Source organism: Sturnira hondurensis, unplaced genomic scaffold (assembly GCF_014824575.4).
Source record: "Sturnira hondurensis isolate 20B ecotype Veracruz unplaced genomic scaffold, ASM1482457v3 Scaffold0022215, whole genome shotgun sequence".
Taxonomy (NCBI): Eukaryota; Metazoa; Chordata; class Mammalia; order Chiroptera; family Phyllostomidae; genus Sturnira; species Sturnira hondurensis.
In genome coordinates this window covers 226,681-254,110 of record NW_028094846.1, presented here as the reverse complement: position 1 = coordinate 254,110, position 27,430 = coordinate 226,681, and the positions used below count along the sequence as shown (strand labels likewise).

Below are 27,430 nucleotides of genomic sequence, written 5' to 3'. Positions count from 1 at the left end.
TGTACAGACGAGGAATGGGGAAAGGAGACGTGAGAGAGTCACACACTGTGTCCCTGGCAGGGGACGGGGAATGAGGACTTCCTCAGGATTTCCTCTAGATCGGTCAATGGAGAGGAGAAGGCTTCCAAAAAGTGAACCCAGATGGGTCATCCAGAGTCCTCCCTTCCCTCCCACCCCCCATCCTGCGGGAAAAGGTGGGGCTCACTCTCCCCTGGGGCCTGCTCTCACCTGGACCGCTGTCTGGGGACACCTTTCCACACCCCTCCCACACGCATCTGGGTGCTGATGTAGCCCTGGCCCCCTGGGAGCCTGGAACCAGCAGACAGGAGTCAGTCCAAGGCCTGGCAGTCCTCCAGCATGGTGGGCACGTGGGGTGTGAGAGGCTGGGAGCCCCAACGCTGGGTCCAATCAAGGTGGACCTGAAAGCAGGCTGGGTGGGCATGCGGGGCTCACGATCCCAGAATTAGGGTAAGGGAAGCTGAGGCACTTTCAAGAAAAGTCGTTCTCACTTAACCTCTGAAACAGTTGCTTCCCTTCCCGGACTCACTTCTCTTTTCACATCTCATCTCAAACGACCTTCAGATGAGGCTCCAGTTTCTCCTGTGTCTTGATCGACCTTCAGTCTGGCCTCCACGACCCTCACCCTGCATGACCACCTTCCTCCCCTTCTATCCCAGTATCTGCTTTTCTCTCATGGGCTGATGCATGAGGGGACAGTTCTCAGTCTGTCACTGGCAGGATGATCTTGGGCAGGTTAAACTTGAAAGAACCCGAACCCTCCCAGGGTTAGTGAGGGTCACACTTTGACAGGTGTGACTCACTGTGACAGGTTTGACTCACTGTGAGAGCAAAGCGCTGCTTGGCGAGGTGTGGCCAGGGCTGATCTGAGAGAGTCCCCTGCAGGACTGGCACTCGGATGGGATTCAAAGACTCACAGGGTGTCCTGCCCCCTGGTGGAGCTGGACACGGGCCAGGCCCTGACCCGGGGGATTCCTTTGCCACCCACCCCTGTGCTTGAGGAGCTTGCCCCCACCCAATCCTCACCTGGCTGGCTAAGGTGCCTCTCTCCCCAGAGCCTACTGAAGACCACTGTTCCCATACGACCTTCCTTTAGGAGTGTCCCACAAGCCTCCATCACACCGTTCCTTCCTGAGTATCTGACTTTTTGGTCAGGCTAATGCCCATGGACACGGGGAACTGTCCCACAGGACTCCGTGATATCCACTGCAATCAGACTGGTCACTCTTAGAGGCTGGACAGCCAGGCTGCCCCACAACCCGGAACTCATTTTAGGTTTGAATGTCTCTGAATGTGCCTGGAGCCCCGACATAAAAGTCCCTGCTCCTGCTCCATGCCAGAGAGCCTGGGGTCAGGGGTCGAGTCAGTGCTCCTCACAGGCCATTTACCCCTTAAGCCAGCAAAACAGCCTGGTGTCTGACCCTGGGCTCTGTCAGGTCAGGAGTGGGGTCTGTCTCACTCCCAACGGCCTCGTCTTCAGTGTCCAGCTTAGTGCCTCACAGAGGCCAAGTATGTGACTGATGAATGAACGAAGGACTGGAGTCCATTCCACGGCTTTATTGGTGTTGTCCCTTTTCCATTGTTCGGCGGGCGCTGAGGGTGGGGAAGCAGGGAGGGCACAGTCACAGGGAGACTAGGACGTGAACATTAACGAGGAGCGTCTGCCCACAGGCCTTTGGCAGGGAGGACGAACCAGGGGGCCCATTCACAGGGGCACAGCATCATCACGGGGGCAGGTCCGAGGGCATTGGTGGCAGGAGGCATACTTGGTGCCACTGGTGGGGCTGGGCGGGGAGCCAGGAGCAGGAGGAGGAAATGACCAAGGGTGTCTGTCTGCAGTTACTGTGGTGGTTTCTCATGCTTCAGAGTCTCATATGTCTCCTGGCTCCGGGGGCTCAGGCCCTGGAGGTGGAGGTCAGAGGACAGTCAGGAGCTTGGGTCTAGCCCAGGGCCCATTCCACCCATCCCTACAGATGGTGCCCTTCCAAAAGCCACCCAAAGTCCACCCTCTTCTGCTGACTTTGTGGGACAGCCTGGGACTCACCGTGTAAATGCCTTCTGACTTCTGTGGAGGCAAAGGAGCAAGGTGTCAAGAGACCCACCCCTCCTTCAGGAACCGCACCCCCCCCTCGTCTTTCTCTGCACCCAGCAGTGGTCACATGTCACCTGTGATTTGGTTGGGTGGTGGGGTGGGCAGGCTGAGATGGGAGGGGGGTCTCTGGAGCTTCTGCAAGTCAGCACCTGAGACTCATGGGGGCCACAGACCCCGAGGCCACAGCCCTAGAAGGGCTGGGTCAGCAACCCGTTGACACCCAGGTGTGGGGGGGACGGGGGCGGGGTAGGGGTCCATACCTGATAGGCTGTAGCTGCCTTTCGCACCTGGATCTGGAGCAAAGGAGAGGTCGTCAGCAAAAGTTATGCCAGTGGCCCATCCCCCTCCCCTCCAAACTCTGTGGGTCTCTCAAGCCACGCCCCCACCCGCCCCCACCCACCTTGAGTCGACAGTAGAGCAAGGTGAGGATGATGCCGTAGAGAAACAGGATGGCGTCCAGGATGTAGCAGAGCTGCGGCTCTCCCAGGGCCTCTGAGGGGCGAGAGGGAGCCCACGGTGCAGGGGTGGGGGTGGGGCGTCAGGACGGGCAGAGGTCTAGGGGCTCGAGCTCACGGCGGGCGGAGGGAGCTCCCCGGAGAAGATGGTATCTTCCCGCCTGGATTCCTTTCTCTAGCCCTCCCTCTCCGCCTTCGCCCTGGGCTGGGGGCCCCAACTCCGAGCCTAGGGCTTGGCGGACTCGGAACGCAGGCACACGCACAGGAAGCCGGGGACCTTCCTTCAGCCCCCAGCCCTCGCCTTGCAGCCCTGCTGCGGGCGCCTCAGGCCCCACTGAGCACCTAATAGCCCTCAGGGGACGCTTCTGGGTGCGCTGGGCGAAGACCAAAACCTCAGACGAGGAGGGGCAGGGTGAGGGGAAGGCAGTGAGAAATTTCAGAGAAGAAACCACAGGGGTGTCTCTGCTCAGTCCTGTGACCTGTGGCTGAGAGCTGGACAGGAAGGATGTGAGCTGGGGCAGGGAGGGAAGGGAATTACTCTATTATTGGTCATCCCCCCCGCTGCCCGGCCTTCTGCACCCCCACCTCCACACTCAGATATGTCCGAACAGGGCTGCTGCCTTCCCAGGCCAAGGGATGCCCAGGCCTCTGCCCCAGCACTCCAGGAAGGACCCCCAGCTCGGGGCCCCTGCGGGGACTGTGTGGGGACTCTACCCTGTTCCCACACCCAGTGCCCAAGAGGAAGTTTGCGCAATTTAGAAAATCAAATAGGGTCTGAGCTCCTGCCTGCCCCATCCGCCCTGGCCCACAGGACACGGGCTCCGGGCCTCTGACTAGTGACTGTCTACAACTCCGTGTTCAGAGACGGTCTTTCGCACATGTTGCACAAATCTCAAAACTACCCTGGGCGAGAAATGTCGTCGCCATCTTACAGATGACGAAACCGAGGCCCAAGGAAGACAAGACACATTTAGGGGCACAGTTGAGCAACAGTTGGCAGGCAAATCCAGGTTTTCTGCCTTCAAAGCCTACGTGTCTCAGCCCAGCTCCCTCCTCCACTCTGATCCTTCCACCTCCCCCACTGGGCCGGTGCAACCTCCCATCCCTTTCAATTCCCCTGATTTCCCTTCAGTTTCACTAACCCCCATCCTCCCCAAACCCCAACCCCCAGCCGCAACCATCCTTCCTGAAAACATTCACACATGACACCCAGGGAGCAAGGGGAGCAAGTGAGAGTGGATCCACCGACTGCTGGGACCGTCCGCTTCTGCCTCAGTTTCCCCGTGGATGCTCAGGTCCCTGGAACTGGGCACTGCCTGCTGCCCACCCACCTCCTGTTGGCAGCTGACAGGAGGGGAGACCCTCAGCGACAGCCCACAGAAGCAGCAATCATGCCTGTTTGTCCACCCTGGCCTCCCCAAAGGGACTTTGTAAATATGACAACTAGCTAGAGGTCATCTCCTAACGGACAAGGCCAGAGGCACCCACAGGAAATTCGGCCTTTCCCAGAACAGCTTCTTATGTCACACACACTCCTCCCCACCAGCTGAAGGCTTGGGTGCATCTGGATCCCAAAAAGCTGAGACTGGCACGAGAAAGGAGGCAACTGACCCCAGACAGGGACTAGGGACCAGGGACAGCACAGGCCCTGTCTCAGGGTCTCCGGGCCCTGCTGCCCGCACCAGCCGCACTCCATGGGCCCTGCCTCACCTGCCCACCACACACACCCTCCACCCACACCTGGGGGCTCAGCTCACTGTCCCTCTCCGAACCCTCTCACCTGCTGGTTCCACCAAAAGGAGTAAGAGCAGGACCGCTGCCGGGACCATGTTGGCCAGGGCTGAGGGGCAGCAAGCGGGATCGCGGCTCCGAGGGCGCAGCTGTGCTGGGTGAGCAGCTCCCTGACCACAGAGTTCCCCCCTTCCTGCCACGCCTCCCCCAGTGCTGGCCCCTTCCCCTTCCTGCGAGAGACCAGGCAGCTCCCGGAAGGGCCAACTAAGGGAGACAGTGATCTGGGCTCTTCCGCCTCGGTCATCCAGTGCCCGAGGCTCTGCCACCACAGACAGAGGGGACTTGCCCGGCTTGGGAGAGGCTGCTGAACCCGCCTCCTCACCACAGCCCCACTCAGAGACACGTCTGTGACCAACTGACACCTGAAGTTCCCCAGGACCCATGACAGTTCTTTCGCTCCCACCTTGAACATTACCCCCAGCCCTGATTTGAGGGGTTTACCAGTATGGGGGGGTGCTGCAGGGTCTGGGTATGGCGGGGGGAGTACTAAGGAAAAGAGGAAATGGGGAATGGAGAAGTGGGAAGGACAAGAGTCAGGCAGGGGTGGAGACGAACAGGAAATAGTGCTAAGAACGGAGTTGGAGGAGTCGGTGCCAGGTTAGCAAACAGTGAAGTTTCCCATGAAAATTAGGGACAGTGAGATATTGAGAAAGACATACCAGATGTCTTGGCAGAGGGGCCAGAAGGTGGCTAATTTATTATAGTTTCCCCTTTTCTAGCACACACACAGAGACCCTGACAGCTGAGTGTCATGCCCACACACAGCCCCATCTGCGGTGACGACAGGCTCCGCACAGAAAGCAGGCGGCGGGGGGATGAGCGTGGCTGTCCGCTCACCGGTCGACCTCACCAAACACGATATCCTGAGTCCCTAGGGGGTGGGCGAGAGGAGAGGGTGGTGTGGTCCAGGGTCCAGACTCATTTCTGCGCACAGAGCAGAAGGTCTGAATCCATGCCCAGGGTTTACGTGGAAGAGGAAGTGTCCAGACTCTGTCCCCACACAGACAGCGCCCCCGCCCCACTGCAGGCCTCGTACCTATGATGGCGACGACGTCTGCCAGCATGTGTCCCTTGGACATCTTGTCCAGGCCAGCCTGCGGGCCAAGAGCAGCAGTGTCAGAGGGCAGTGTCAGGCAGGCTTGTCGAGGCCAAGGGACATTCGGGGCAGTCTCAGTCACAGTCAGGCTCGACTGCACTAACCGGCAGCAGGACCCCTGGGACTGGCTCTTACCAGGTGGGCGAAGCCAGGAGCTTTGATCTTGCACCGGTAGGGGCGGCTGCTGCCGTCAGACACCAGGTACACCCCGAACTCGCCCTGTCGGGGAGAGGGGAGACTGCCGCTGCTGCAGGAGGAGGTGCCCCTCTGCCCCACGCCCTCCCTCACTGAACTGTCTGCAGCCAGGCAGCCCTCGCTGCCATTTCCTTCCCCTCCCCCTCACCTTGGGGGCCTCGATGGCGGTGTAGGTGGCGCCTGGAGGGACCTGGTAGCCCTCAGTGTACAACTTAAAGTGATGAATCAGGGACTCCATCGACGTCTGGAGAGGGAGAGGGCGCTTCAGTAAACCAGCTCCCAGCTGTCTCGCTGGCCGCCCCGGCACAGGAGCTCCCGCCACCCGCCGGGAGACTCGGAGTAAGAGAGGACACGGGGGGCGAGCCCCTCGCACAGGAGGCCTCTGCACTCAGACCGCAGCCAAGGACACCCCTCCCCAGCCTCTCGCTGCAGCCACCTTCATCTCGGCTCTCTTGGGTGGAGACACCTTGGCGTCATCAACCTTGATCTCCCCAGGAGGCATCTTGTTCAGACACTGTTCCATGATCCGAAGGGACTGGCGCATCTCCTCCACCCGGCACAGGTACCTGAAGCAGACCCGTCGGGATTCCAGCAGAGTCACCATCGGAGGGCCAGGCGCACACCCTCGGCATACCTGGAAGGTGCTAGGCATCGCCCTCACCTCCCCGGCTGGGCGCCAGCCGCCACAGACAGCCAGAGTCTGCTAGTTCTCGTCTTGGGCCGTCCCCAAGCCCTCTCCTGCCTTGAGTAGGCCTGGCCCCGTGGCAGGCCCCTCTGTTACCACCCTCTGAGACACCTCCTGGGCTGTGGAACAGGTGGGAGTCAAACAGACTCAAAACCAAAACAGCAGCAAGTCTTATTCAAGGTCAGCAAACAGGGATGGGATCTAAAGCTTAGGAGGTAGGGGGAAGAGCCTGCTCTGGTCTCAACTCCCAGGGAATAATCAGGGGGCTACTCTCTGACCTTCCTGGCTCCGCCTCCTTGGTGATACCACACAGCCCCAACTAGTTCTACCCAAACCACGAGGACGCCCTGAGGGGAAACTCAGGTGTCAGCCATGTGGACCTGCTGTGAGAAGCACCAGTTTCACACACACAAGAAGGAAAGTAGCTAAAAGGAACATTCCAGGCCCCCCGCTGGACCAGGAGCGAAGGGGGGGTTTGGGCCTCACCTGTCGTAGCAGTCGCCGCGGGAGCCGATCGGAACATCGAAGTCTACCTGGTCATAGACGTCATAGGGCTGGGTCTTCCGCAGATCCCACTGGATGCCGGAGCCTCGCAGCATCACCCCGCTGCGCAGAGCGCACGGTGGCAGAGGTCACTCCAGGCACACCAGGAGAGGCACCTCCCCGCTCAGTCTCCCGATCCCTCCTCCCCCGGGAGAGACGCCTGTTGCCCAACCTGAAGCCGTAATTCAGTGCGTCCTCTGCAGTTACGACCCCAATGTCCACTGTGCGGTTTCGCCAGATCCTGTTGTTGGTCAGCATCTGTCAGTCAAGAAAACGCCCTCAAACTTCACACACAAATGTCTCTTTAGAACTCGGGCCCAAAACCCCACAAGTCCTTTCTGGGGAGAAAGGAGGGACTTTTCCCAACAACACCCATCTTACCTCCTCCACCTCATCGATCCGAATAGAAAAGTTCTTAGAAAATTGATAGATGTCGTCCATAAGCCCCAAGGGCAGGTCCTGGAAGCCCGACAGAAGGCGACACTGAGCAAAGCATGGGCCTATGGCCAGGGCAGTGTTCCCATCTGCCGGTGCTGCCCCCCAGTGGCCGCGGAGAACAGGGCAGGGACTGCAGCCGAGGGGCAGGCACTCACCTGGTGCACACCACCTGGGCGGATATAAGCTGCATGCATCCGGGCCCCTGACACGCGCTCATAGAACTCGAACATCTGTACAGGACACCCAGGGAGCTGTGGACACAGGCCTGGGCCCCTGCGTCCGACCGCGTGGTGGTGCACCCCTGCCCCTCCCAACAGAGGCCCTTAGACTAGAACCAGGTTAAAGACCCCTCCCCCTCAAATGTTCTGGCCGTGTCCTTTCTCTTTCCAACCGTGTTTCTTTCGCCTACCTTCTCCATTGCCTCATCACATCTTCATTCCCACTCTCCCCTCATACCTTCTCCCTTTCTTCAAACATCCAAAAGAATGGGGTCATGGCCCCAATGTCCAGAGCATGTGTGGTCACAGCCATGATGTGGTTCAAAAGCCGTGTGATTTCCCCAAACAGCACTGCAGAGAGGGGGAGACAGGGACAGGGACCCCTGCTGAGACCAGCCCCAGGAGAGTCCAGAGTCTCCTGCTCTGAGCCGAGACTGTGGGGGGGGGGGGGGAGGGAGAGGGGGTGGGCACGGGGGAGGGCCCAGCACACCTCGGATCCACTGCGCCCGTGGCGGGGGCTGAATGTTCAGCAGTTTCTCCACAGCCAGTGAGTAGGCCTGCTCGTTGCACATCATGGACACGTAGTCCAGCCGGTCGAAGTACGGGAGGGCCTGGGAAGATGGAGGGGTTGGGTCCCCCTCAGAGCCAAGCAGATGCCCAAGCAGCAGCAGTGTGTGGGGAAGGGACCCTGAGTTGCCTGCCAGCCTCCTTGGCAGAAAACTCCCACCAGGAGCAGTTTTCAGCTACCGAAGGCACCTGACCCAGCAGAGCACAGCCACGCACGGCGCTTCCAGCGCAGATGTAAGACAAGACACCCCCAGACGCGGCAAAGCAAGATGGAGTGACTGTTGAGTATTTCTTCCCTTGGTTTTTAACAGAACACGTTAAACAGTAAACTGATTTAATTTAAACAATGTAGCTGCTACTGGCTCACTGAAAATTTAACAACTGTCCCATGACCCAGGTGACCTGGGTCCAAGCACCATACTGCCAACCATCCTCCAGGGGTCACTGTACCTAGAAGTGGGGACCTAAGGAAGCTGGGATTTGCTTCTGGTAGGGACGGCTCCTCCCCCGGAATGCCAAGACACCAAGTCCCCACTGTCAGCTTCCAGGAAGGAGGCAGAGCCGAGACACACCTACTCCTGCTCCTGGGGACAGCCAGTTCCTGTCCTGACGTCACTGTGACGTGGGACAGCACTACAGGGTTAACTCCATTGACTCCTGGGCCGGAAGCCACTGCTGCCAGGAGTCTCCCTGGAGAACCGCAGTCAATCTGGTCAGCTGGCTGTTCATCCCAACCCACCATCCTCTTAAGGCCTTTCTTCACGGCAGAGAAAAAAAAAAAAAAACACTTTGAATTCCTATCCTGATCCAACTTCTTCAACTCCAACATGATTCTCCAAAAAACGACTCGGTCACAAACTCCCTCCCGGTCACTCTGACTCACTGGGTATTTCGACAACAAACTTAGATGGCTAGACAATACAAGAATCAGCTATTAATCCTGGGGAGCTGACGTCTCTCTCTTGTGTCCCTGCCCCCAGGGACCCCGGCTTTGACGTCTGACAGCGATATAAGAGCAGGGAAACTGAGGCACTACAGGAAGGGCAAAGGGGCAGCCAAGTCAGACAGAGAAAAGCTGGGTGTGTAGCTCTGGCTGCAAAGCATTTCTGCCAGATAAACCAAGTCCAGATGTCCCAAGTCACGCATTCCCTGCAACATCCCTTCCTCCTCCCAACCAAGACCGCCCTGATAGCTGAAACAGGCTCCTGTCCTCAAAACCCCCACTCCCAGGAGTCCCGCAGACAGCAAGCTGGTGACGCCCAGGTCTTGTGCCCAGGGCCCCACATGCCCTCACCTGCAGGTAGGTCTTGTACTCAATGAGCTTCTCGGTGCCTCGGTGCAGCAGCCCAATGTGGGGGTCGCACTTGCGCACCATCTCCCCGCTCAGCTCCATCACCAGGCGCAGCACGCCGTGGGCTGCCGGGTGCTGGGGCCCGAAGTTCAGGGTCAGGTTCGACACTATTGTGTCCTTTGGAGGGTCCACATCTGACAGTGGGAGAGAGTTCAGAGCCAAGTGGCAATTCCCTTGAGAGCGCCCAAGAGGCCGCAAGGCTCAGCCTATCCCTGTCCCTGTTCTCTACCCTGTGGGCTTCCTCATCTTCGGGAGGACCATTGGTAGGAAAAGGGAAGGAAGCTTGAAGCTTTCTGAGGACAGGGACTACAAACCCACTCTTCCCACCTTGCCCAGAATACCCTTTTAAAAATAATAACAATGTGCTCTGGCTGGTGTGGCTCAGTGCATTGAGCTCCGGACTGTGAACCAAAGGATCGCCAGTTCAATTCCCAGACAGGGCACATGCCTGGGTTTTGGGCCAGGTCCCCAGTAGGGGGCACATGAGAAGCAACTACACACTGATGTTTCTCTCCCTTCCCATTTCTTCCCCCCTCTAAAAATAAAATCCTAAAAAGTAACATTAATTATAAATGACATTGACATGGCTCTCATCATGTGGCCAGCACTACTCTAAGCACTTTACTTATTTTAATTAATTCTCATGACAACCATGTATTAGGGGCTACAGTTACCCCCACTGTACTAGTGAAACTGAGGCCAGAAAGGATAAATGACTTTGCATTAAGTGTGTTGGTGGCACAGCTGGGACTACTAGCTCGGCCTGTCCAGCCCCAGGGCCCCGTTCTTATCCACGAGGACGTACTGACCTCCCAACACACCTGATCATGGCCTAGACACACGAGTCTCGCTACTAGTAAAATATAGGCCTGACCCTCAAGAAGGCTACAATTTGATGTGGGAAATAAGTACATGTGAGAAACTAGTAACACAGCTCAAACTGTTAAGTTACTGATTGAGTGGCTCAGCCATTCAGCACTTAAAGGGAAGAAAGAGCACTGTGGGGACTTGAAGGACCAGAGCTGGCTCTTACATTCAAATGACTCGGGGAGGCAGAGAGGCCTCCCAGCTGTGGAATCAGCAATGCCAGGTACCAGGAAGGAAGAACCTGGATCAGCGTTGGCAGGCAGCCTTACAGAGGACTTGCCATATACCAGTCACCACACTGAGGGGCTCACGTAACTGCTACCTCATTTAATCCTAATTTTGTAAGGCTGCGAAGCAGGCACTTTATTCACTGATAAATGGAGAACTGAGATTTGAAACTAGAGCCGAACTTTTGAAATTCTTCACTGTAGGCTTTGGAGTCAGGCAGACCTGGGTACAGTTCCACTTGGGTACAGTGTGTCCCTGATCCAGCTCCCACCTCCCTGGGACGCACCAGCTTCCCTCTGGGATCTGTCATGAGGGCTATGTGAGAGGATGTACACAGAGCACGTAGTCCATGTGAGCACCCAGCTACTGTGACTGTTTTCAACAAGTAGCTGGAAGTGCCTTCAGTGGTTCTTGGGCATGAGAATGACTGATGTGGTAAAACAATGTGCGGGGACGATGAAGGCAAGATAGCTGGACAGGAAAGAGGGTGGGGGCAGGGATCCAGAGAAGAGACTCTTGAAACAATCAAGGTCTGAGAGAAAATAAACGTGAACAAGGGAGAGAGGCCCAGATGTAAAACATGAAAGATGTAATGGACACACTGGCTCAGAGGGCAAGAGATAAAACAGAGCAAAGGCAACTGAAAAGTTTCGATTTTGAGCCACAGGGAGACTGGCAGTCCACTGGCCAGACTCAGAAAGTCCAAGTGAAAGGCTGGCTTTGACGGAGGAAGCATGTGTGCTCAGGAAGGTTCCCTGAGTGCAACAGCAGGAAAAGCCCCTTGTCCAGCCAGGGAGATGGACACACGCTGAAGATGGAATTTGGTGGGGACGTTCCAGGGTTGGCTGGAACCTACTCTTCCTTTTCTCCTGGAAAGTTCTTCCGTTCCTTCTCCACTTGTCAAATACCTGCTATGACCACCATTATCATGTCTGTAGAACTGCGTGGTGAAAAGATCAGAAAGGCTGGGGGCTGGGCACTCACCATTCCAAGGTGGAGGCTTCCAGTGGGCTGTCTCCTTGGTGGGATACATGATCGCTCCCCCAAACTGCTCTGCCCACTGCACATCTGGCTGCCACTGCCGGGCACCCCTAAGGAGGTAAAGACACAGGGCTGAATAGCGCCTGGCTCCTGTCCCCACTCGCTCTGGAGGGGTGGGGGGTGCAGAAACCCAGGCTAGGTCACCTGCACGGCGTAGTGTACCTTTGGCAGTACCAGCCGGACCCCTAGACGTTCCATCCCCCTTTCTACTTCCAGAATAGCTCCATCCACGACCCCGTGCACGAAGGCCGGGACCCCAGCTCCTTCAACGTCCCTTCTCATTCAGACGCCCGTCCAGCTGAGCTTGAGTGCGAGAAAGCCTCTCTTTCAAGGTCAGCGGGTGACACAGAGGACCTGTGCCGGCTCTGCGGCTTGGCTCAAGTGTGACCAGAGCGACGCACAGGGCCGGCGCGGGGTCACCATTTGGGTTTCTCCTACGGGACACTATTTCCACGGTGAGGGGCAGGGTCTCCCCGCCCCTGATTTCACCGCTGACCCAAAGAGCTTGAGAGCCTCCTCCCTCTTCCAGGGCCGGCGCCGCGGCACCTGGAGCCGGAGACTGCGAGGGGTCACAGGCCCGGGTCACCCCTTATTAAACGACCTCAGTGGCCGTGGAGACCCCAGTCTTGGAGACAGCGCGACGGGGGGCTGCCCTGGGTCTCACCTGCTGGGCTGCACCGGCAGCCGGCCCCCAGCCCCCGGCCGCAGCACCTGGGCGGCGGTGCCCCCGATGCCCCGCAGAGCTCTTAGCGCCGCCATCTTGCCCACTGCGGACGGCGGGAGGAGGGCCGGGCGGAAGCCCCGCCCACGCACCTCTGGGCGGGCTTCGCGTCTATCTGCACAACGCGGCCACCATCTTGGAAGCTGGCAGGATCGCCGACCTGCACTGGGAAACATCATGTTCTGCGCTTCAGCCTCCCTGTGGCTTGAATAAAGCGGAGGGGGGAGGCTATTTCCTCTGCTCTCCACCGGCTTTCTAGACGGGAGCCCAGGGAACCTTGCACTCCCGCCTGCGCCGCCCCTGCTCTCTTGGGGTAGCCCCAGGGTTTACCAATTACCCCGCACCTGAAAGCCAACTCTTTTGCATATGTGGCACGTGGCTTAGGCAGAAGGGCCCCGAGTTAGGGCTGGGCGGCCCGAGGGCTCCGCCAAACCCACTGGAAGGAAGAGCAGGATGCCAAGGCCACCAGCATTGGAGCTCTGAGGGGGTGATGGAAGGGGCGGTTTCCTAGAGCGACCTGCTGTCTTCAGACCCAGACCCAGACTCAGACCCAGCCAGCAGCCTAAGGGGTGCCTCACACCCCACTTCCAGCCTGGGTCGGTCTGTACCCCCTCTCTTCCAGACCCTGACTCGGTCCTGGACAAAGCCACAGAAATGTGATCACCACCAGGCCTCCGACCCCCATGCTGTGCTGAGGAGACAAAAAAGAGCCTTTCAGCCCTGGAGGCGGGTTCTGTTCTCTCCATCTGCCCCCAAGCCCAGCTCCAGCTGGGCCACCCCTGAGTTTGCACATCCCCCCACCCACTCACCCTGAGCCCCGAGGGGTCCGTGGCCACAGCCCATCAGCACTGCAGCAGGGTGGGGCGGACAGAGCAGGAGGGAGACAGAGACAGGATTCTTAGCTGCAGAGAAATTAGGGCAAGCCGACACCTAGCCTGGGAGTTGACCTAATGGGAACCGTACCAAAGGCTGCGGTCATATCCCTGACTGTAGGAAATGCCTGGGACCTGGGCAGGCTGGACTGCCCCCCCAGAGCCAGGCAGAGGCCTTGCCCACCCATTCCCTCATGCCCCAGCCTTTCTCTGGGCCTCCTCTCCTTGTTGACTTAGAACGGTGTGTGTGGGGATGGGGCAACTGCATCTACTTGCCCTAATCCAACCTGGCAGAAGTCAGGGTGGACTCTGGGCTGTTTGGCCCTAAAGGCAACTTGAGCTGGAGCTGGGACTAGGGATCCTGGGGGGCTGCCTAGGACACTGCATCTTTTGTACCTTCTCCCCGCTGCGGGCACCCCCCACACACTGCCTGTGACTCTAAGGCCCTTTGTCTCTCACTGCTTAGTCACCCGCTTTGTCCTCCTCTAAGAGTGGGGGGGTGGAAAGGGGCAGTAGGAGTCCTCTGGTGATAGCGCCTCCTGCCCCTGCCCCTTCTGGTCTTCCAGCCTTTGTTTGACTCCGGCAGCCCCAACCCCCTCCACTTAGGACCAGGGTCAGGGCCTGTGGTGGGTCAAGGGTGGGTCTGGTAATTACAGGACCGTGGGTGATACAGGAAGCAGTGGGAACCAGGGCAGGTATTAGTGACCTGAGTGGGAAGGGAGGGGGAGGAAGTACTCTGGCGGATATGGTGTGGGGACAGGAGGTGACAAGGCAGAGAGTGAATGGACGAATGGCGGCAGGTGGTCATCTCTGGGAAAGGGAAGGAGCTGCTGACTGCGCCCTTCTTCCTGGGGATATCCTGGGGAAAGGAGTGGACACCGAAAGGGGTGGGCAGGCGTGGCCTGACTTTGGTACCCCTTGCTCCTTGCCAGGAGAGCCCACTCCCAAGACCTGATGCTGAGTGTTCTCCAGACCAGGACCAAGGCCTCCTTTGCTTCCTCTCCCTGAGGCTGCCTCTTCCTCCCTGCGGCACTCTCCCCACCTCGGGCATCCTCGCCTAATTTCCCTCTGCAAGTGGCCTCCACCCTCTCCCTGTCCCACTGGAATGAGAAATAAAAGATGACTGGGTATTCCAGGAAAATTGGGTTCTCAGGGCAAAGTGAGGCCAGAAGAGAGAGAGCCAGGTGGGGGTTCCCTCAGACAGCCCACTCTGGGGTGCCCCTGGGTTTCTGAGACTGGAGGCTGGGGAAGCAGGAGAGGGGCCAAAGTCTGGGAGGGCCACTAGGAGTCAGGCCAGGGAGTGGGGAGTCAGGAAGTGAGGAGGGGGAGCCCGGGTGGAGTGGAGGCAGATGGAATGGCTGTTCCAGGCCTTGGAGGGGGTGGGCGGTGGTAACTCAGGATGGGGGACCCTGAGGGAGAGAAGGGAGTTGAAGAAGAGGAGGTGCCATCCCGGGTCTTCTTCCTATAAAAGGACAAGTGGTGACCCTCCCACCTTGTTCTCGGCCCCTGCCGTGCGCCCGTTCCAGGCAGACTCGTCCTACCCTGGGCAGTAAATTCCTTTCAAAAAAGGTTTTATTTATTTATTTTTAGAGAGGGGGGAAGGGAGGGAGAAAGAGAGGGAGAGAAACATCAATGTGTGGTTGCCTCTTGTGCACCCCCTGCTGGGGACCTGGCCTGCAACCCAGGCATGTGCCCTGACTGGGAATCAAACTGGCAACTTTTTGGCTGGCACTCAGTCCACTGAGCCACACCAGCCAGGGCAAGGCAGTATATTTCTTAATCACTGTTTTCTCAGCCCCATCCCCGTGCTGGACCCTGGCTGGACCATGTGAAGCTACCTCTGTCTTTGCTCAGCTCCTGACGCTTCCTTAACTGTTCCCTCCCCTCCCCCTTGGTCATTCGGGCTCCCTACCCCGGAAACCTGCCTCCAGGGGCCTGCAGGACCCCTGAGAAAAGGGAGGCCAGGCCAGCATAGTCAGTGGGAGCCAGAGTCCTCCTGGGACCTGGTCCTTTCTGTGTGTGTTGGCCGGTCCTTTCCCAGACTTCCCTCTTGGGGTTTGTCCACCAAATAGGGAAAGAGACAGCTGAGTGCCGTTGGTTTTGGGAAAAGGCGATGTCATCAGCTGGCCCAGTGCCTGTGACCCATCCTCCATCTGGCTGCATCTGGCTGCTCGGGTCCCCCTCCCCCAGGGCAAGTCCCTTTTTTTTTTTTAAAGGAAAACAAAAACTAGTTTTTTGAAGAATGAGACACCCATCTGAGTCCCACCAAAGGAGCTGAATGGCTTGCAGCTCAGCCAATCGCAGAAGCTGGGGGTGCTTAAAAGAGCTGGTGGGGTGAGTCTGGGAAGGACCCTCAGGGAGACCCACAGACACAGAGGCGGGAGAGAGGGCGGGAGAGAGACAGAGACAAGGGCCCAGAGGTGAAGCCAGCATCTGGGGGCTCAGAGAGGGGCCAGAGACACTGGGGGAGGCAGAGGCAGGGGAAGACAAAGACCCAGGACAGAAGGGTTTGCAGGAGCTCGGCCACTAGGCACCTCTCCCAAGCCAGGGGGCAAGTTTTCTCCATCTCTCTAAGGGTCCTCAGCCTTCTGACCCTGGCCCTGGTCCAAGCCCAGGCTGCAGAGGGGCACTTTCCACAAAGCCAGGGTGTGAAGGGTGAAGGACTCAGTCCCTGCCAGCTGCAGTACTGTGTGCCATGTCCCAGACAGACCCGAGTCCGGGGAGGGGCTGGGCTGGCTGCTGGCTGAGGGGAGCCGGCACCAGTCCTCTGCTCCTGCTCCCATGGCTGCTGCTGACCTCCCTCCTGCCCTCCGCCTGGCCGGCCAGCCTCCTCCCCTGGGAAGAAGAGATCGTGTTTCCAGAGAAGCTCAACGGCAGCCTCCCGCCTGGTCCCGGTGTCCCTGCCAGGCTGTGGTACCGCCTGCCCGCCTTCGGGGAGACACTACTGCTAGAGCTGGAGCAAGACCCGGGCGTGCAGGTCGAGGGGCTGACAGTGCAATACCTGGGCCAGGCCCCGGAGCTGCTGGGTGGGGCGGAGCCAGGCACCTACCTCACCGGCACCGTCAACAGAGATCCGGAGTCGGTGGCATCTTTGCACTGGGACGGGGGAGCCCTGTTAGGCGTGCTGCAGTATCGGGGCACCGAACTCCACCTCCAGCCCCTGGAGGGGGGCACCCCTAACTCCGCTGGGGGGCCTGGGGCTCACATCCTACGCCGGAAGAGTCCTGCCAGCAGCCAGGGACCCATGTGCAATGTCAAGGCCCCTCCAGAGAACCCCAGGCCCACCCCGCGAAGAGCCAAGGTAGGACGCCCCGGAGTCTGTTCTGCAGCTACTTCCCGCCATGTCTGTCCCACTGACCTCTGTGTTCCCTCTCTCCACCCACTTCCACTTCTGGTCATTCTGCTTCTCCCCTCCTATGGCCTGCCTTTCCGCTTCCCATGAGGCTTTCTTGGGAAGAGGCTGGCTTCTCCCTGCCCTGACCCTTCTGCTGGCCAGACCCTGATCCCCAGGAGGGTCTCCAGAGGTGGTCAGAGGCCCTATGCTGGGAGTATCCCCCTCCCCACCCAGCCCCACCTGGCATCCAGCTGCTACCACCCCCAGGGAGAGGACTCTCCTCACAGTCCCTGTTGGCTCTTTTCTGCGCCCCAGTTTTGATTCTCTCCCCCACCCCCCACACACCAGCTGAAGGAGCGAGCTTTGCAGCCCAAGGGCTTGGCTTCTTTGCAAAGAAGCTTTGCAATGCTGCTTTGCAAAGTATCCTGGCAAACTGCACCCCAGGGCAGGAGTGGACCTGAGGAAAGGCATCCCACGCCTGGTCCACACTGGCTGACTGCAAGGCGGACTGAGGCTCCGTCCTTTCCTTTCGTCCCTCCCACTCCAAGTCTCCCTCCCTCCCTCCCTCTCAAGCGTTAATCCAGACCAGACGCTCCCCCCACACCCGCCACGCTGAGATCTGGCCCCAGCCCTAGATGCTGACTGAATTGTTCCTGTAACCACACGGGACAGACACGTCAGCGCAGCCCCCCAGCCACAGCCAGCCCAGTGGCTTTCACCTCTGGGGCCCAGGCGGGCCTGGGGGGTGGCCCACCCCCTCCCCTCTCCATGTCTGCACTCACAGCTGATTACTCAGAGTCATCAAAGAAGCCTGGGGCTGGGGGTCAGGAATCTGGGGGGCAGGGTAGGCACAGCCCAGCCCTGCGGAGCTCCAAGTCCAGGAGGTGCTGGGGTGGAGACACTTCCCAAGGTGTTGGGGGCTCCTTCAGGGTCCTCCTCTCTTCCTCTGCAGCGCTTTGCTTCCCTGAATCGATTCGTGGAGACCCTGGTGGTGGCGGACGACAAGATGGCAGCGTTCCACGGCACGGGGCTGAAGCGCTACCTGCTCACGGTCATGGCGGTGGCGGCCAAGGCCTTCAGGCACCCAAGCATCCGCAACCCCGTCAGCTTGGTGGTGACCCGGCTGGTGATCCTGGGGCCTGGCCAGGAAGGGCCGCGGGTGGGGCCCAATGCCGCCGAGACCCTGCACAGCTTCTGCGCCTGGCAGCGAGGCCTCAACCCCCCTGAGGACTCTGACCCGGCCCACTTCGACACAGCCATTCTGTTCACCCGTCAGGTGAGGCCTTGCAGGCTCTGGGAGGCCCCACTGTGTGGAGCAGGGTAGAGACCATGCCCCACAGGTGTGCGAGGGACCCCAGCCCCTGCTAACCTGGGTCCGGTACAGTGGGCCTGGTGTCTCAGTTCCTCATGTATCTTCTGTGACCCCTCCGCAGGACCTGTGTGGGGTCTCCACCTGTGACACCCTGGGCATGGCTGACGTAGGCACCGTGTGTGACCCGGCTCGGAGCTGTGCTGTTGTGGAGGACGACGGGCTGCAGTCAGCCTTTACTGCTGCCCATGAGCTGGGTATGGGAGCATTGGGGACTCACGAGAGTTATCGGGGGTGTGGGAGGCAGGGAGGAGACAGTGAGCGCCCTGAGGTGCAGATGGGGGTGTCTCAAGGTATTTCCTCTTCCTCTCCAGGCCTAGGCCCGGGGCCAGAGTCCTCTGCTCTGAGTGTGGACAAAGCCTTAGGTTTTCCTGTTAAGTGAGATAGCGTGTTAACCTGTTGCTGCTCTGTGTGTGAGAGTGTGAGTGTGTCTGTGTGTGAGAGTGTGCGTGGAGGGGATAGCACATACTGAGAGTCAGGGCTGGAATGGGTGGATTCAGGGCTGGGAACATTGGCTACAGGGAAAGTGGGTCAGGAGGGGCCCTGGGTGCATTCTGGCAGGAGGGGAGGCGGCCCTTTGGTGGGGCTACATACTGAGGAGACCTCGGAGCACCAGTGGGGATGGGGCGGGGTGGGACCATCCACAGTGGTACCAGGTTCAGGGGGCCCTGCAGCCCCCAGCGGCACAGGGCAGGGACTCGGGACTCCAGCAGGGCCTCTACTGTCACAGGCCACGTCTTCAACATGCTCCATGACAACTCAAAGCCCTGTGTCGGTGTGAACGGGCCCGGGAGCACCTCCCGCCACGTCATGGCTCCTGTGATGGCCCACGTGGACCCTGAGGAACCCTGGTCCCCCTGCAGTGCCCGCTTCATCACAGACTTCCTGGACAATGGCCATGGTAGGCAGGTGTCGGCAGGGGCACTCCCCTTTCCTGGGCTGGACGCAGCAGTTTCTGCCCCCAACGCACAGGGGCCCAGCGGCCCACCCTGCAGCGTGGGATGGAGTGAGGAACGCTGCTGTCTCTGTGTGGTTCCCACTTCCTCCCAGATTCAACGGCGCACTAAGGGAGGCAGGTTTTGGCTCAACAGAATTAGAACTGACCTTCTGAGGGTCCTAGCTGTCCACCACTGGTCCTGGAGACAGCTGCCTTGTCACTTGAAGTATGCCAGCCCAGTAGGGTGACCGCCCACCCCACCAGTCAGCAGGCTGTTGGAGCGACACAGACTCAGCAGCTCTGTCCTTGGTCAGAGTAGGGAGGAGGGTGAGCACCTTGCCGCTCTCCTGATTCTGTTCTTCGGACAAGTGTGGGTGCGCGCCTGGACGTGTTCCTCGGCCTGCGTGGCTGATCTCTGACAGGCATGATAATGGTCACTGCCTTATGGGCGCTGGGTGAGCTGCTGGCCGACACTCATCACATAGCATGTCCTGTAGACTGTAGCTGCTATTGAAAGCTTCCTGCAGGCCTAGGATTGGGGTCCTAGGGTCCATGGGGCCCCAGGGAGCCCGAGCTCTCAGAGGGCACCCTTGAGGGCTGCCTTGGCCCCTCTGACCCCACCCCCCAACTCCTCCCAGGCCACTGTCTCTTAGACAAGCCAGAGGCTCCCTTGCACCTGCCTGCGACTTTCCCTGGCAAAGACTATGACGCTGATCGCCAGTGCCAGCTGACCTTCGGGCCTGACTCCCACCACTGTCCGCAGCTGCCACCGCCCTGTGCTGCCCTCTGGTGCTCTGGCCATCTCAACGGCCATGCCATGTGCCAGACCAAGCACTCACCATGGGCGGACGGCACCCCATGTGGGCCCTCACAGGCCTGCATGGGTGGCCGCTGCCTCCACCTGGACCAGCTCCAGGACTTCCAGGTGAGACTCCAGCAGGGGTGTGGCAGAGGGCCCAGGGGCCCAGGAGGGGCCATGCTTACCTCCCTGCCACTCTGTGCTTCCGTAGGTCCCGCAGGCTGGTGGCTGGGGCCCCTGGGGTCCCTGGGGCGACTGCTCTCGAAGCTGCGGGGGCGGTGTCCAGTTCTCCTCCCGGGACTGCACGCGGCCCGTCCCCAGGAATGGTGGCAAGTACTGCGAGGGTCGCCGCACCCGCTTTCGCTCCTGTAGCACCCAGGACTGCCCAGCAGGCTCAGGTGAGGCTGGGAGCAGCTGGAGCCCTGTCCTGGCCATGGAGGGCAGAGACTTTGCCCTTCAGGGCCCTCCCCTGGCAGTCTGGAGGCGGGTGGAGGTCTGAGGGGCAAGCGCAGGGCTGGTGGGATGGCGTGAGGGGTAGGTGGCCTGACCATGCCCTTGACCCCTTACAGCTCTGACCTTCCGAGAAGAGCAGTGTGCTGCCTACAACCACCGCACCGACCTCTTCAAGGGCTTCCCGGGGCCCATGGACTGGGTCCCTCGCTACACGGGGGTGGCGCCCCGGGACCAGTGCAAACTCACCTGCCAGGCCCGGGCTTTGGGCTACTACTACGTGCTGGAGCCACGGGTAAGGGCAAGGATGCCCAGGCAGGTCTGGGCTCACCCCGTCCCAATGGTACCTTGGCTTTCTTTCCTTCTCTTTTTTAATTGATTGATTTTAGAGGAAGGGAGGAAGGGAGAGAGAGAGGCATTGATTTTGTCGTTCCACTGATTTATGGATTCATTGGTTGATGCTTGTATGTGTCCTCACCGGGGATCGAACCTGCAACGTTGGCATGTGGGGGTGATGCTTTAACAACTGAACAGTCCTCTGCTGCTGGCGGCCCCATGGCGACGCCAGGCCAGCCCAGAGGTCCATGGGACTCTCTCTGCTGTGGGCACCTGGCAAACAAAGCCCAGGGGCTGGATAAGTGGCCCATCAGGCAGTGCTGGCTTGTCCCCCTCCCTCGGCTTCTCCTCCTCTCTCCCACGCCCTGGGTTGTAAGAATGCAAATGGGTGGCCTCTCAGGCAAGTCTCCGACCCCCTTTGCACGGGCCCCTTGCCAAGTCACGGGGGTGCCTCAGCAGCTCAGGATGGCCAGCCCGTCACTAGACAGGCCTCCAGGACACAGTGACCTCCCTCTGCTCCCTCGCTGTGATAGGACCAAAGGGCCGAGGCTGAAGGAGGAAGAGAAACCCCAGCAGTGGCCTTGCTCCCTCCACCCCTGTGCTGGGGAAAATTCCTGCAGGGTGGCTGCCCTCTAGCGTCCGTCTGGGCAAGTTTAAGGCTGGGTGTCGGACTCAGGCCCTGGAGTGTTTCCCATGTTGGCTCTCTGCCTGCCTTCCAGCTGTGTCACCTTTGGACAAGTTCCTAATCGTCTAGAACCTCGGGGTTCCAGCTCTAGAACCCTTAAGTTGGGGTTGTGAGATGTACTACATGTGTTTAGACAGCACTTAACACAATGCCTGACCCAGAGACAGTACTGTGTAGGTGGTGGCTTTTATCCTTCTCATTGTCCTGCTGATGATCTTGCCTTAAGGGGCCTTTGGCTCCCCCCAACTCCAGCCACGGCGCCCCCACCCCCACTGTGGGGTATGGGTCTTGCTCAGTTACCAGCCCCTCTGGACGTGGGAGGAGTCATTTTCATCCCTCCTCCTCTTCTCTTCAGGTGGCAGACGGGACCCCCTGTTCCCCGGGCGGCTCCTCAGTCTGTGTGCAGGGCCGCTGCATCCACGCTGGCTGTGACCGCGTCATCGGTTCCAAGAAGAAGTTCGACAAATGCATGGTGTGCGGTGGGGATGGTTCTGGATGCAGCAAGCAGTCTGGCTCCTTCAGAAAGTTCAGGTTCATCTGCTGTCTCCTTCCTCCTCCCACCTTCCTGAACACTATTCTGGGCCGGGGGGTGGTGGATATGAGGAGAACGCAGCACCGTCTCCCCTCTCCAAGTCTAGTGGCAGAGACAGTCCTGAGCGCCCAGTGACGGTGGTGTCCCCCACCTGCCCAGCAGGCTCCCCTGGATCAACAGTGGGAACTGGAGAGCCACCAACGAGGTCAGGCTCAGAAGCGAACCTCAGTGAGGGGACAGCATGTGTAATGTCCAGAGGGCAGAGGGCAGAGGAGCATCTGCAGGTAGCTGAGATGAGGCTGGACACCTCACTGGGTCTGGGAATTCAGCCCTCCATGCACATATGTGCATACTCAGACGGGCACACTCACACATGTATGTACACACACTCCCCCCCACACAAAGCTCGAAAGGCTGAGGCGATTCAGGAGGTCGCTGAGCTCACCTGGACCCCTTCCACACAGGTATGGATACAACAATGTGGTCACTATACCGGCAGGGGCCACCCACATCCTGGTGCGGCAGCAGGGCGGTCCCAGCGTCCGGAACCTCTACCTGGCGCTGAAGCTCCCTGACGGCTCCTACGCCCTCAATGGTGAATACACGCTGACACCCTCCGCCACAGACGTGGCGCTGCCCGGGGCTGTCAGCCTGCGCTACAGCGGAGCCAAGGCGGCCTCTGAGACACTGGCTGGCTATGGGCCACTGGCCCAGCCCTTGACACTGCAGGTCCTGGTGGCTGGCGACCCCCAGGACACACGGGTCCGGTACAGCTTCTTTGTGCCCCGGCCGCCAACCTCCCTGCCACCACGCCCAGCTCCCCAGGACTGGCTGCACCGCAAGGCCCAGATCCTGGAGGTCCTCCGGCGGCGGCGCCCCTGGGCTGGCAGGAAATAGCCTCATCATCCCGGCTGCCCTTTCTGGGCACCGGGGCCTGAACTCAGCTGGGAGAACGGGGCTTCACGGGGCCCCACGCTGGACATGTGGGGAGGGGTGAGCCCCACAGCAAGGATGCGCAGGCTGGCCCTGCCTCTGCCCAGTGGTCCTGCCCTGGCGGCAGGACTGTGAATGAAAGGGGCTGGGAGGCAGCCTCCTGTTGGAACTGGCCCCTCGGCCCTGCTGGTCACAGGAGGGAGGGGAAAGCAGGGTGGCCTTTTGTATTTATTTAGTATTTATTCAGTTTTATTTAGCCCCAAGGAAGGGATCCTGGGGAAACTGACCCTAACCCCTTGTGACTCTCACTCTGGCCAGGAACCCAGGGTGCAGGTGACGACCTTGAGTGACCTGTGTGTATGTGCGGGTGAAGGAGTGTGCGTGTGCTAGTGTGTGTGCGTGTGTATGAAGCGTGTCCTGCCCACTCTCCTCTCCCGGAGACATACCTCCTGGGAAAGGAGATTCGAGATTCGTGGGTGTGGCGGGTCTTTGTAGAGTAAGGGATTATCACATTTTAAAATATAAATTGAGCTCTGCTATGTATGTGCCCCTTTCGGAGGGAGATGTGGCTGCATCCTGGCTCCGAGTCAGTCTCCTCAGCCTTCAGTGATGGCACTGCCCTTGGAGGTGTGTCGGGCATTAAAGTGATGTAAACAAATGAGGAGCATAATGCCCAGCAACTGTCACCCCTCTCAGTCCCTGCCATGTCTGTGGGGGTTGCTGGAAGGCAGCAGAGAGCCATGTCAGCGAAGCCTGCCCTGACCCCTGGCTCCATTCCTCTGGCTGGCGGAACCCTCGATTCAGAGTGACTGTGAGAGAAAGGGTGACTCTGTCCCTGACCCAGAGGTTCCCAGTCACATGAGACAAAACAAGCACTTGACCCCTAGTGCACTTGACAAGGACATGAAGGGGCAAGATCCCAAGAACCATTTACTTGGACACAAACAAGTGCTTAGGAATGAGCGTGACTTGGGGGTCTGGAGGAAATGCTGGGGTAGAGAGCGCTTTGGAGCTGGGTGGGGGCAGGGGTCTGACCTGTGGTTCATCGTATCAGCTAGTGGCGCTGGGTAACTCTCTGATGCCGATCCTCGGGCTTGCTCAGATGTACGAGGGGGCTAACAATACCGGATCCCAGAGGGTGTTCCTGGAAACAGACGTTACAGTATTTTCAAAAGACTGAAGACTGTCCCCGTGTGAGTGGATATCTCTCTGAATCCTGAGTGACAGCGTCCCCAGACGGACCAATGTAAGCCCTGCCTTTGATATAAACTCAGAATGGAATTTAATACGGATGCAGTGTGGTTTGGTGTGGAACAGCCAGGGGGGTGAAAAGGAGGGCGAGAAGGAGCTGAGAGGGGAGCCAGCAGGGGCAGACCACTCGAAGGGCAGTACGCTACGAGGGACATTTCTACTTCTGAGCATGTGACTTCTGTAAAGAGCTTGAACCCTGGGCGGTGGCTCCGTTGGTTGGAGCATTGTCCTGTCCACCATAGGGTTGCGGGGTCGATCCCCACATCAGTGTTTCCCTCTGTCTCTCTCCCCCTTCCTCTCTAAAATTAATAAATATCTCCTGGGGTGAGGGTTTTCCTATTTTTAAAGAAAAAGCTTGAGCAGTCCTGTGTGTATCATGAAGGGAGCAGGCTGGGAAAGGGTGGCAGGTGAACCCTGCAAGAATTTGGAGTCTCGACTGGTAGTAGCTGGACTTCCAGGGGTGTGGGGAGGGACTGGATGTGGAGGTGAGGGAGCAGACTCCGAGAGGAGGTGACAGAGGGGAGGACAGGACACTAGGGAGGCCTCACTTGGCCGTGGCCGCTGGGGGTAGGGAGCTGGGAGTGGGGCCCAGGCAGGTTGCGGAGGGCGTGGAGACTGTGTGCCGCCCTCACTGAGTGGGGCCAGGCCTTACACAGCCCCCTGCACATTCCCTAGGCCCTATGGGAATGGGGCCACCCCGCTGTCTTCCTTCCAGTACTCATGGCCGCAGGCTGCGCCGGGCCCTGGCTTTGCCTGCTGGGGGCCAAGGCCAGAGTGATCTTGAGCGGTTTCCTCTGGTTAGCAAAATTAGACCGCCGATAATGTGAGCAGGAGGAAAAACGGGACCAGAGCAGGAAAACCAAAAGCGGAGGCACTGAGGCATTGGAGTACCTACGTGGTTTTAGAGCGGAAGAGAGGAAAGGGGATGAGCCGGTGAGGGAAGGGCCAGTGAGGCGGCGCGTGCCCCGCCCCGGGGGAAGTTCCGCGGAGTCCGGGAAGGCACGCGTGCGTGCGTGAGCTTGAGGCAGCCACTGTGAGATGGGCCTGCTTCCACCCTGAGATTCTCTGTTTCTGTGGTTACAGCAGAGGAACCTGGGCGTGTGTCCAACCACCACCTTGGTGGGGGATGGGGGTGGCGGCGGAGCCGGGTTTCTGGGGGTGCTGTGGGCGGGGCCACTCACTCACACGCCCACTCCATCCCAGCCCCATTTCTTAACCTCCAGATAGCATTACAGTATCTTGTTTTCTGAAACACCAGATTGACAGTAAATGACAAAACCAGTAGTACCTCCTTGGCCAGGGCTTGTGGTTTTTAAGAAACCAGAATTCAACGTATCAACACTTCATTGGCTAAGAAGATGCTTCTGAGCCAATCGCATACGTTTCCCACTGACTGGGCGGAAGCCAAAGCCACTGGCGCAGCCTTTCCCGCTCGCTGACAGCTGGGGGAAACCGCGGGTTCTAAAATGCACAGGACGAGTTGGGGAGGGGAGGGAAGCCCAACAATGGAACAACTTCCCTAGACAGGACCTTATATGGGGATAGGCCTGGGGGACTCCAGGAAAGGGAGGGTAGGAAGTAGGTTTAGGGCGTCCCTCATACAAGCCTTTGGACGTAAAATCTCAAAAGCTCACGTGACACACACATGTCTAACTCCACAGAGACACACAGCACATTCTCCGGATAATGTTGATGCCAAAAAGCATCAAGAGGCTGAAAAGTTGAGAATTTTGGCTTGGAAACGAGTCTGAGGAAAACATATTTATTAATCTAATTTTAAAATTTATTTATGGGGATAAACCATTGGGTTACAGACTGTCACAGCATCCGGGAAGAATGCCGATTTTGGAGTCAGACTGAACCCTAGCTTTCATGGGACCCTCGGTGTCCTTATTTGTAAGATGGGTGTCCTATTGCCTTCCTTGTGTAGAGGTCAGAACCTAAGAATATGATGGTGAGAATTCTCAGCCCTGTGTCTGGCTTCTAGTAAGTGTCCCACCTGCCGATTCCCTTCCCCTCCCACTCCTGCATTAGCATGGGAGAATAATTACACCAGCGAACTATTGGGGTCGGATCTACAAGGGGCTCTTTTGTAGAATGTGTGCCCAAAGGTCTGGGTTTTAGTCAGGGGGTGATAAAAGAGAAGACATGGTCCCTGTCCTCAGAGAGTCCGTAGTCTGGTGGCTGAGTCAGCTAAGACAAAAATTCCAGAGTTCTGGTGGGTGCCGTGAGAGCACAGACAGGGGACGGAGAAGTGCTCCTGGTGGGGGGTCTCCTCCCCTGCCAGAGTGTGCGGTGAGCTACGGGGGTTCTTTGGTGTGAGTAGGGTGGTGCTGGAGGAAGACAGCATTTCTGCTGGCTCAGGTTCTTTTCAGGTACGCAAAACCTCCCTGATGGAAAGAGAGAGTGGCCTTGAAGCTGCAGCGTGGCACCACCGTAAGGAGCTGAGCAGGGCTGGATGGGACTGTTTTGGGAGAAGCCACCATCGAGGTGGGATATGTTGAGTGGGAGAGAAAGAATTCTAAAGATATTTAAATGTGTGTTGACTCGTTCCCCGTTCCACTCCCTCTGCTCACTTCTGATGTTTCCTGGAGAAACTAAATAGAGATTTAAATGATTTTAAATTAGTGTTTGTTTGGGTTGGGGTTTTTTTTGGGTGTTTTTTCAAGGCTAGATTTCTTTTACGGTGTTGTCATCTGTCCTGATTGGACCACTAGGGGCCCAGGATTTATTCAGAATGTAGAAAGGCAAGAAGTTGTGATGAAAACCAGCATATTAGAATCTAAGTTTTCAGAAATGTAGCAGTTCCAGGTGATGATGAAGTCCTGGGTGTGGCCGGGGTGGAGTGGAGTGGAGTGGAGATGTAATTTCCTGGAAACAGGATGCAGGGCAGTTGTTGGAAGACCAGAGGCAGAGATGGGGATTTAAGGTGGAAGTCAGCGTTACAGGAGCAACACCACTGAGAACCACATTTTAATCCCTTCCACTGCACAGGGAGCTCCTTAAAAGCCAGGGCCTCTATTCAGCATCATTTTTGTGCTGAAAATTTGATTGTACTGGATATCTGCTGTCTGCCAGCACTTTCCCATAGTTCTAATTATTACAAAATCCGTTAGATGAGGTTTATCTGTAAAATGACAAGTATATTGCTCAACATCACACAGCCCGTGGGCTTCAAAGCTGGTGTAGCAGGCAAGTCCAGGGTTTTCTCATTTTGAGCCTCCACAGGTGCCTCAATTCACTGCATCTAAAATTTAACTTGTCTTCTCCACCGTTTTCCCCAAATGTGACTATTGTAAGTTGTTTTTTGTTAAATGGTAGCACCATTCATCCAGTGATCCGCATTAGAAATCCAAATCATCTTACCGGGGCAGGGTGGTTCAGCTGGTTGGAGCATCATCCCATAACAGTTGCCGTTTCAATCCCTGATAGGACACATACCTAGGTTGTGGGTTCAGTCCTCAGTCTGGGTGCAAATGGAAGGCAACTGATTGATGTTTCTCTCTCTCCTCCTTCCTTTCTCTAAAAATCACTGAACATATCTTCAGGCGGGTATTTAAAAGAAAAAGAAAAAGAAAAAGAAGTCCTCTAGCTTCCTGACTTGGCACAGTTGGTCAATCCCCTGC

The 27,430-nt window shown here is 58.2% G+C and overlaps 3 protein-coding genes and 1 long non-coding RNA gene across 4 annotated transcripts; 2 read left to right on the top strand and 2 right to left on the bottom strand.

The window, feature by feature from the left end:
• Nucleotides 1-1,559: 1,559 nt before the first annotated feature.
• On the bottom strand, nt 1,560-4,498 carry FCER1G (Fc epsilon receptor Ig). Its single transcript, XM_037035025.1, has 5 exons — nt 4,346-4,498; nt 2,511-2,602; nt 2,371-2,403; nt 2,063-2,083; nt 1,560-1,920 (listed from the first exon to the last, which is right to left on the bottom strand). Exons 1-5 carry the CDS (start codon nt 4,392-4,394, stop codon nt 1,858-1,860), a joined length of 258 nt encoding a protein of 85 aa, XP_036890920.1. The 5' UTR covers nt 4,395-4,498; the 3' UTR covers nt 1,560-1,857.
• Nucleotides 3,468-27,007, top strand: LOC118979104 (uncharacterized). Its single transcript, XR_005064844.1, has 3 exons — nt 3,468-3,546; nt 14,357-14,362; nt 26,994-27,007. It is a non-coding gene; the product is annotated as an uncharacterized LOC118979104 (long non-coding RNA).
• Nucleotides 5,022-12,372, bottom strand: NDUFS2 (NADH:ubiquinone oxidoreductase core subunit S2). Its single transcript, XM_037035011.1, has 14 exons — nt 12,250-12,372; nt 11,529-11,635; nt 9,393-9,583; nt 8,022-8,142; nt 7,770-7,882; nt 7,469-7,543; nt 7,257-7,334; nt 7,048-7,133; nt 6,819-6,938; nt 6,084-6,213; nt 5,796-5,891; nt 5,588-5,671; nt 5,393-5,450; nt 5,022-5,227 (listed from the first exon to the last, which is right to left on the bottom strand). The coding sequence occupies exons 1-14, from the start codon at nt 12,342-12,344 to the stop codon at nt 5,190-5,192; spliced, it is 1,392 nt and encodes a 463-aa protein (XP_036890906.1). The 5' UTR covers nt 12,345-12,372; the 3' UTR covers nt 5,022-5,189.
• On the top strand, nt 15,497-24,099 carry ADAMTS4 (ADAM metallopeptidase with thrombospondin type 1 motif 4). The gene is made up of 9 exons (XM_037035003.1): nt 15,497-16,479; nt 17,465-17,788; nt 17,946-18,078; nt 18,612-18,782; nt 19,457-19,743; nt 19,829-20,015; nt 20,187-20,362; nt 21,444-21,619; nt 22,085-24,099. Exons 1-9 carry the CDS (start codon nt 15,874-15,876, stop codon nt 22,515-22,517), a joined length of 2,493 nt encoding a protein of 830 aa, XP_036890898.1. The 5' UTR covers nt 15,497-15,873; the 3' UTR covers nt 22,518-24,099.
• Nucleotides 27,008-27,430: the final 423 nt, after the last annotated feature.

Bases quoted from the DNA above. Each gene is read 5' to 3' on its own strand.
- FCER1G (XM_037035025.1), bottom strand. From the start codon at position 4,394: ATGGTCCCGGCAGCGGTCCTGCTCTTACTCCTTTTGGTGGAACCAGCA. The intron at 2,603-4,345 runs GTGAGAGGGTTC...CTCGCCCCTCAG, and splicing joins CCTTTTGGTGGAACCAGCAG to AGGCCCTGGGAGAGCCGCAG. The intron at 2,084-2,370 runs GTATGGACCCCT...TTGCCTCCACAG, and splicing joins AGGCAGCTACAGCCTATCAG to AAGTCAGAAGGCATTTACAC.
- NDUFS2 (XM_037035011.1), bottom strand. From the start codon at position 12,344: ATGGCGGCGCTAAGAGCTCTGCGGGGCATCGGGGGCACCGCCGCCCAG. The intron at 9,584-11,528 runs GTGAGTGCCCAG...TCCCACTGTCAG, and splicing joins GAAGCCTCCACCTTGGAATG to ATGTGGACCCTCCAAAGGAC. The intron at 6,214-6,818 runs GTGAGGCCCAAA...GGTCTGCTTCAG, and splicing joins CGCGGCGACTGCTACGACAG to GTACCTGTGCCGGGTGGAGG.
- ADAMTS4 (XM_037035003.1), top strand. From the start codon at position 15,874: ATGTCCCAGACAGACCCGAGTCCGGGGAGGGGCTGGGCTGGCTGCTGG. The intron at 18,783-19,456 runs GTAGGCAGGTGT...AACTCCTCCCAG, and splicing joins CTTCCTGGACAATGGCCATG to GCCACTGTCTCTTAGACAAG. The intron at 20,363-21,443 runs GTAAGGGCAAGG...TCTTCTCTTCAG, and splicing joins ACTACGTGCTGGAGCCACGG to GTGGCAGACGGGACCCCCTG.